The 9428-nt window shown below is 36.2% G+C and overlaps 1 protein-coding gene across 2 annotated transcripts in view; it reads right to left on the reverse strand.

The window, feature by feature from the left end:
• LOC121427727 (E3 ubiquitin-protein ligase MIB2-like) overlaps positions 1-9071 on the reverse strand; it is a 31249-nt gene extending 22178 nt beyond the window's left edge. Inside the window, exons 1-6 of one of the 2 annotated variants that reach the window (XM_041624265.1) lie at positions 8724-9071; positions 6690-6990; positions 6058-6229; positions 4099-4205; positions 2720-2914; positions 1836-1963 (exon numbers count right to left, since the gene is read on the reverse strand). In XM_041624265.1, coding sequence (XP_041480199.1) covers positions 1836-1963; positions 2720-2914; positions 4099-4205; positions 6058-6229; positions 6690-6909 — 822 coding nt within the window. In that variant the 5' untranslated portion in view covers positions 6910-6990; positions 8724-9071. Of the gene's footprint in view, positions 1-1835; positions 1964-2719; positions 2915-4098; positions 4206-6057; positions 6230-6689; positions 6991-8597 lie in introns of both variants that reach the window. The other variant, XM_041624264.1, reaches the window with a different exon arrangement.
• Positions 9072-9428: the final 357 nt, after the last annotated feature.

The raw sequence follows: 9428 nt of genomic DNA on the forward strand, positions 1-9428 counted from the left end.
CAGAATTTTATCTAGATTTGGATTTTCAAATTGATGATTTTGAGATGAAGAGAATGATGATGAAGTGAAATAACACAGTGACGTAGTTGGAGGTAAATTGGGGGAATTACGCCGATGATGATGATGATGAAAATTCAACTTGCAACACAATCACAAGTAAAGTCATGTACATACCGATTCGCTACCCATTCATGCTGCTGGAAGTGCTAGCTACACCGCGCGGGCCAAATTGAATTCATGCTGAACATGAATAACCACATCCAGACAGTCTATCATAAGAAGGAAAATGATATAACTGTACTTACAAACAAGTGAATAATCCGAACCTGAAGGCAAATCAACTCAACGAATAGTACCAGACGATATGGCATATGCACTGACGATAAACTATCTCATTAATTTGACAAAATTATGAAACTCGGGGAATTATTATTCTATATAAAAATATAGTAACATCTCTTATCATTTTTTGAATTACGATAAAACCTGTTTTGAAGGAAAACGTTGAGGTAAATTAAAATTAGATGTAAAAGATCATCCCATCATGCGTACAATGTAGCATTATGTGATCGTAAACAAACCATCACAACAACACATGCCGTATTGTTTGCTCGCCTTGGCTGAGACTGAGAGAATAGATCTATGCACGTGTTGCACAGCTCTCAATCAGCAAGGAAGGAATACGTGCATGTTTGCGATGGTTTGTTTGCAATGACATACAAGCTACGCATGTTGGGGGGGGATTTAAAAGTAATTTTAGTTTATCTCAACGTTTTCCTTCAAGAGGTTTTATCGTAATACAAAAATAATAAGAGATGTTACTATATTTTTTTTATATATAAATAATTCCCCGAGTTTCGTAATTTTGTCAAATTAATGAGTTACAAATTACATCTAACAGAACGAGTGACAATCTATCCCAGGAATCCCAGCCACATGAAGTTTATCGTCGGTGCATATCGTCTGCTGCTATTCGTTGAGTTGATTTGCTTTCAGGTTAATTCGGATTATTCACTTGTTTGTAAGTACAGTTATATCATTATTTTCCTTCTTATGATAGACTCTCTCTGGATGTGGTTATTCATTTTCATGGATTAAATTGGGCCCGCGCGGTGTACGTATAGCTACCACCTGTAGCAGCAGCTGCATGAGTTGGTAGCGAATCGGCATGTACATGACTTTACTTGTGATCGTCAGGCAAGTTGAATTTTCATCATAATCATCGGCATTGTTCCCCCATTATTTACCTCCAACTACCTCACTGTGTTGTTCACTTCATCATCATTCATCTTTAAAATCATCAATTTGAAAATCCAAATCTAGATAAAATTCTGGGTTTTCTTTCATTTCGTGATAGAAGTATTCAGTGACAGTGTGGAGAAAACGTACCCACGCAACAGGTTTTGCATGCAAGTGGAGCTTCACGTGGGAGAGCCAATCACGCCTCTCGTACAGACAGTGACGTCATCAAATTCCAGTCAATTCAGAGACCGATGCGAGGCATATTTCGGAGGGGCATTTTAGCGTTTTTTAATCGGCGATTTTCACCTTTTTGTATTATTTTCGGTATTTTTGAATGACCCACTGATGATCCCCACATCATTACCTTTCCATTGATATATAATAAGACCACATTCATATTCAATATATTTCTCCTTTAATGGTTTAATTTAAGAACTTTCATTTGTCTTCTACTTACAGTGTATATTATTTTTATTCACTTCTGTTCATATTGTAATTACATTATTAAAGTAAATGTGGAAATTAATAAACTCTAAACAATAATTATGATATTTTATCTCCAAGCCTCTATCAACCCAGGTGTACTGACTTACATTGGCCATCCCTGGCTGCCAATCTCCATGTCCCCGCTGCAGCTCACGTAGAAGATCCTCTTCCATGTTGACGGTCACATGATCACCTACCCTAAGACCTTCAACACACTCCATCTCAACAGGATGCCCTAGAAGATAAAACCAGTGAATAGTATAAATATTAACCACCTCAGCTGAAGGGCAATAGTCAAAACTATCAGACCATCAACACATTCATTCATTAATTCATTTATTGGTTTCTGCAACACTTTATCATAAACACATGAACAATGAAAATACAATAATAATATATGTATAACTGACAAGCAAAATATTGAACATAATTGCATTTTCTATAAATATATATCGATTGTTAGAAGGTTGAAGGGATTTCATCAAAAAATCAATGCTGTAAAAATCACGAGACTCATGTTGGTCACAAAGGAAAATCAGAACACTTAAGAAATTAGCGCTAACCTTTTTCAAAGTGCAAACGGCAGTGAAAATAATTCTCTTGAGGCCACCATTCCTTGTAACTACCATTGACAACTTGTTTGTGATTGGCTGCTGAGCTATGTTACCATAATTATTACATAATGGCAAAGTTACTATAATGGAAGCTCTTCATGAAGCAGACCACGGATCTGTCTTAATCCTTTCCTCTACAGGGCCTGTAACTTTTGTCTAAGTCAAATATTGTGGGACCAGAGAAGTCCATTCAACTAAAAGAAAAAAATAAAACAGATTTCTTTTTCTTCAGAATTTTGTCAAAATATTGCTTTGACTTTGATGCACTTTCAACTGATGGAAGGCAGACTTTTGTCAGTTTACCTGTAGCTTGGTTGTAACTTGCACAAACCCTACCTCCCCCCCCAAAAAAAAAATGAAAGGGGTCTTAAGCTCACCAAGTACAGGAAGATGAGTAAGGTAGCACATGCCTCCAGGTGTTGGTTCTTTTGTCTTGATGTCCATAAACCCTTTATAACCCACTCTGTATCTATCCTGACGGACGGGGGGCCAGTTCACTACGGCTGCGGTGTTTGGAAAGCCATCGACCCAGGGCTCAAGCCTCTTCAGGGTGCCCTTGTAGCGATACCTCTCTAGGAATGAAAAATCAAAACAATAATAATAATGAAATTACAAAACATTATTCAAGATGATAATAATCATGATGATGATGATAATAATGATGATGGTGCTGATGGTGATGGTGATTCTAATAAACCCCTCAAAAAAAGTTTTGCAACTCAGTTTTGGGGATGATATCTTTTTGGTTAATGAAGTATGAAAGATGAAACTGGTATCATTGGAAAGCTGAATTATTCCTCTTTACATTGACATGCCTTTTGCTGTGATTATGTAATCATGGAATATGCAATCACCCTGAACATTGAGAAAAGTCAGAAGTGAAATGTTGCAAAATGCATTGATTTCTAACAAGAGTCTCCATTTCTATAGAATTTACACCATGCAGGTGACAGTGAATGCACTCGGTCCATCCTCGAAACAATTGGAAATTCGCTAATGGAAACGACGCATTTTACAACATTTCATTTCTAACATTGCTGCGTATTATCATGTCTGTGTATTTCATGATAACACTAGCGTTACAAATGACACATGATTGTAAAGAAGAATAATCATGCTTTCTAAAGATATCATTTTTACACATTATGATGGCACATTAAGAAATTTATTAGCACTCAAACTTGCACTTTGAGTTGCAGAACTAAAACATGACATGGCAACGAATTTTGCAACATTTCATTTTTTACATTGCTGCACATTTGTCATGTCTGTGTATTTCATGATAAACACTAGCATTACAAATGACACATGATCGTAAAGAGGAATAGTCATACTTTCCAATGATACCACTTTTACATATGATGATGGCACACTAAGAAATTTATTAGCACTCAAACTTGAGTTGCAGAACTTTTTTTGAGGGGTTTAGTAATGATTAATAGTAATGAGGATGATGATAATAATGATGATGATGGCGATGATGATAATGATGATGATGATGATGATGGTGGTGATGATGATGGTGGTGATGATGGGGATGATAATGATAATAGTGATGATGAAGAGTGATGTACTCGACCCAGGTGAGTAGAATGGACATCTGGTAGGATTTATTCCTTGAATGCTTCATTTAGCTCCTATACAACAGCTCAGTCACAGACAGGGTTTTATAATATGATATTAAATGCAGTATATACATATAGTAAATGCACTGTGTAAATCAACCTATTTTGATTATTACTATTTTCATATTTACCATCATCTTTGGGAACCTGAAGATCTGAGCCGACTCTGACCTTTGCTCCTGGAAAGAGACCTTTGACCTCAACCAGAACACTCAAATTTCGTTTTTCCATCCGGACCCTGATTTGAAAAATAACCCAAAATATTAAACTGTACATAAACTATTCATTCAAAAGAAGAAGGTAGGAAAGATAGTAATACCAGTTCAACCGAGGATGAACAATTTCCTCTATACTTTCAAAAGAAATGCCAGGGGGTCATTTCATTCAGCTGTTCGTAAGTTAAGAGCAACTTTAAGAACGACTGGTGAACCTTTCTTACGAGCTTAACAATCTTCAAATAAATAAATAATTTATCACAAGAAAGGATCACCAGTCATTCTTAAAGTCGCTCTTAACTTACGAACAGCTTTATGAAACACCCACCTGGTATATTTGTTTTATATCCCACTTTTTATAAATTAGAACCAAAACAGAGTCCAGTTACTAGCGGTCACTGACTTACTTATCCCTAAGCCTCCACGCTCAACAAAAACCAGATATGTGCCTGTGCAGATGCATCATGGGACTTGCTGTTTGCAAGTCCTTGCGGAGAGACAGCTCATCAACTGGCATCTGAGAGAGTGCCTGATCTGTGACATTAAAGGTCTAGTCCACCCCAGAAAAATGTTGATATGAATCGATAGAGAAAAATCAAACAAACATAACGATGCACATTTCATCGAAATCGGATGTAAAATAAGAAAGTTAGGACATTTTAAAGTTTCGCTTATTTTTCACAAAACAGTTAAATGCACAACTCAGCGATATGCAAATGAGAGAGTCGATGATGTCCATCACTCACTATTTCTGTTGTTTTTTATTGTTTGAATAATACAATATTTCAATTTGTACAGATTTGAAAATAAGGATCAACTTAACTTAAACATAAACTGTTAAAATAATGGTGTTTCCACATGTTCAGGGACAAATAAAAATTTGTTGCACTTGACAAGGAGGAAAAATTAGAATATTTCACATTTCATATAATAAAATACAAAAGAAATAGTGAGTGGGTGACGTCATCAGTCTGCCAATTTGCATACCGACCAGGATGTCCATAGCACTGTTTTGTGAAATTCAGCGAAACTTTAAAATGTCATAACTTTCTTATTTTTCATCCAATTTTGATGAAATTTTCAGTGTTTTGCTTGTTGGATTTTTCTCCTTTTCTTCAAATCAACTTTATGTTGGGGTGGACTTGTCCTTTAAAGATGGAATGAGGTGCACTATTCCATCACTGACGTCACAGAATAGCAAACTTTCTTCATGAGCATTTTGTCTCAACAGAATAGCTAGAACATGTTTAGTCACGTGATGCTATTTGAACCGAGCACTGTACAGGATTTCATTTATGTAGGATATATAAGATATTATATCCCTCTTATGAATATTCATGAGTATTCTAGATAAACGATTGGTCAAGATACTATTATATTAACCATGGTCAGCCATTAAATTTTAACTGCCACAGATTATTTCATTTTGATTGACTGTTTAGCATAGTTACCATAGTGATTAGTTTCAACTAATAGCAGAGCTGAATTAACTTTTGTTCAACAGGGCCTTGGTCAAAAGGTTGTTTGTGATCATTTTCTACAGGGCCCCATCTTACAACGATTGATCTAATAAATTGCAACTCTATGGAAATCAATCAATGTCATAATTTTTTCTACAGGAAATTTGCAAAATGACCTTTGTAAACAAAGGAGATCACATCAAATTGTCAAGAAATCAATGACTTTATGGATATACATTCATATCTAGAAATTTGTTTGATCAAACATACATTTTATATGTTGACTTTGCTGGCTTTCCATAGTTGCGATTGATACGATCAATCACAACTCTTTGTAAGACAGGCCCTGGTAACTATGCAAAAACAAAAACCCAGTCACTTACACAGGATAAGTCAAAATGGCTAGAAGACCTACCCTATTGCTCCTGGAACGACAATCCTGTGATAACTATGCGAGAGGTTGGCTTTGCCTCCATGGTAGCAGGCAGAGCAGAGGTTGTATTTTTCAATGTTCTCGCATTTCCAGCGGATGCCGTAGATTGGGTATTTCTGGCAGACATCACATTTGATATCAATGTGGTTCACACCTAGATCAGAAGATGGAAAAATTCATCAATTTTCATCTCAGACTTTATTTATCAATGCCACTTCATCTTTAAAACAGCTCTGGAAAAAGGGACATTGTTGCCTATTTAGCCATTTATCACTCAGGTCACTGAATTTTGAGAAAGGACTTTTAGTAAAAAAAAAATTATAATTCATAATTTGTTAACTATAAGACTCCATAATAGACAAAACTTAAAACACATGTACAGGGCGATATTGCCTATTTGGCCATTTCTAATGTCATTGACATTCCAGAAGGGACTGTTAGGGGGACTCTTAGTGGGAAAGCACTGCGGTGGCATGGTCATACTCTGAAGAATATTTTTGATAATTATTAGAAATTTGAAGTTTTGTTGCCTTATGTCTGACTTACTTTAGCTCTGACGACTGAAGTATCTTATATTTTTTCTTTTAATTAACAAATAAAATCAAGTTACTTACCAACTGTACTGTTGTCATAGAGACGCAAGTCATATGCATCCTGATATCCGACCCTGTAGTCTCCTCTCAGACCTCGATCCCACCGGACTTCAATAGAGAGCTTGTCTGGAACTATTGGCTGTGAGGGGACAACCGTACCAAGATGGCCGCATCCTCCATCTTGCTCATCCCATTTCCAGTCTGGTCCTCGAACCACTCGAAGTCCTGGCTCCAGTAGCATGATCAAAGTCAAGCACTACAAATTTTGTTGAAAGGGTGATCTCTTTATCCAGAATTTGTTTTACGTTGAAAACTAAATTATCTGAGGAAGAGGAAAAGGTTAGGAGCCAAAAATGCAGTCAGAAAACTCTTGTTTATTCATATCTATTTTTCAAAGGCAGACGGCAAGTGGGAAAGGGGGAAGGGGTATGTTAGGAGTAATGTGAACCCTAATCACCCAAGAAAAGTGTGTATCAGTTTTTGCTTTGCTTCAAATGAGGTTAAAGGACAAGTCCACCCCAACAAAAACTTCATTCAAATAAAAAGAGAAAAATTCAACATAACACTGAAATTTTTATCAAAATCAGATGTGAAATAAGAAAGTTATGGCATTTTAAAGTTTCGCTTCATTTCACAAAACAGTGATATGCACATCTCAGTCTGTATGCAAATGAGGAACTGATGACATCACTCACTCACTATTTCTTTTGTATTTTATTGTATGAAATTTTTTTTTCTTGTCATTGTCATGTGAAATGAAGTTTCATTCCTCCCTGAACACATGGAATTCCATTATTTTAACATTTTGTGCTTCAGGCAAGGTCCTAATCGTCAAATTTGTAAAAATTGAAATATTGTATAATTCAAACAATAAAAAACAAAAGAAATAGTGAGTGAGTGACATCATCGACTCTCTCATTTGGATGTAACCTCGTTCATATAACTTTTTTGTTAAAAATAAGCGAAACTTTGAAATGTCATAACTTTCTTATTTCACATCCGATTTTGATGAAATTGTCAGCATTGTGCTTGTCTGATTTTTCTCTATTGATTCAAATCAACATTTTTCTGAGGTGGACTTGACTTTTAAGGTATGGTTCTTTTGAAAGTTTTAGTGTGCTTGATTTCATTGGTTGGGGTACTTTTCAGGGTTCCAGTCTGGGATGGTTCTCTTTCTCAGTATAAACAAAAAAAAATTCTGACAGAGATAGGGATATCCTTGTGCAAGATTTCTGAAGAAGAGTATCAGTAGACAGGTAGAAATCTCCCCAAATCCTTTTCTTTCCCACCTAATCTGGTACTTCTTCACTTCAGATCTTGAAAAAAATTATGTTCAATACACAAAAGCAAATTCAATTGATCAGCAATCCCCACCAAGGGTTCATTATGCCGCCTTGCACAGAAAAATCAAGCCATAGAAGCCATGTGATGTGGACGACAGAAGTGGTGTCGCAGCATGCACGACCCACTATACTTGATGTATCCACTGCCAAATGCAGTTCTTTGTGTGAGGTTAGTATACTAACACTCTTACTAGTGTGAGTGAGCAATCCCTAGAACGTTTAAATTAGGGGATTAAATATATGACAAATTTTGGGAAGTCTTGGAAGTGGAATCGTCATTCTCTCTCATAAAAAAATCCAGTATTGGAATAGTGAAATGCATTTCGGTTATTAGTTTGAGGGGATTTCCCTACCAATGGTGACCAAAAAGATAAAAAAAAACAATAACTGATCAGAGGCCTGTTCCACAAAGCTTGTTAATAACAAATTTGCAATAGTACCAGTTAAAAGTTACTAAAATTCTTCTATCTAATTGCCTGATACAGTGATAGAAAATTTGTTACAGTAATTGTGCATTTCTTAATGTTATTACTAATTTTTATGAAACAGGACCCTGAATCTTGGTGCCAGGCTGAAAACAACTTACAATCCAAGAAAGATACCACTGCATGTAGTAGCAGCTAGCACAGCAGAAAGAAAGCCAAAGAAAGACTCTGGTCACAATCAAATTCACACTTCACTCTACAGCAAGGTTATGTCTGTATTTCCTTACACAACATTTAGTGATTTAGCTACGGTGCAGTTCGAATGACTAAATCATAGAACTGTGATATTCCCATTGGATACATGTGCAAAGGGATGTCATATGCGTCGATTTGGAGAATTACATCATGGCCGGTGGGCGGAAACCGATTCAAGAAAATGTACACGGCGGTATCCACCTCAATCTCTAGTTTGACAAATCGCAGTCACGTTTATCCCTTTACAAAGTCTTCCATGACCATGCATCAAAATCAGATCCAAACGACTGAAATTACAAATGCAGATGTACAATTTTTCCCTTTACCGCGAACGTTTTGCACTGCCTAACTTGAAGAAGTTTGAAGACGAAAGTGTTGGGGTTGTCTCGGGGAATTCCCCAAATCGTGAAAATAAAATATTACAATGATAGCGCCCTCTAATAAAAAAGTAGGAGAGTCGCATAGAGATCTCCCCGTCTATGGAGAGTCGTCACTTCGACTATCGCAATCGGAATTAGAGTCTGCAAAATAAATATTTATTTAATAGAAATATTAGTTATAATGAAAAAAAAACAGCTGAATAAAACAAAGCAACAACAAATGATGATGATGATGGTAATAATAACAACAAAAAACATTAATGATGATGACGATGACGACGACGACGTTGATGATGATATGAATGATGATGATCATGATCATGATGACCAGTGGCGGACTGGGACCCGGAGGATACA

The sequence above is a fragment of the Lytechinus variegatus genome, chromosome 14, assembly GCF_018143015.1.
Source record: "Lytechinus variegatus isolate NC3 chromosome 14, Lvar_3.0, whole genome shotgun sequence".
In the NCBI taxonomy this organism is placed as follows: domain Eukaryota; kingdom Metazoa; phylum Echinodermata; class Echinoidea; order Temnopleuroida; family Toxopneustidae; genus Lytechinus; species Lytechinus variegatus.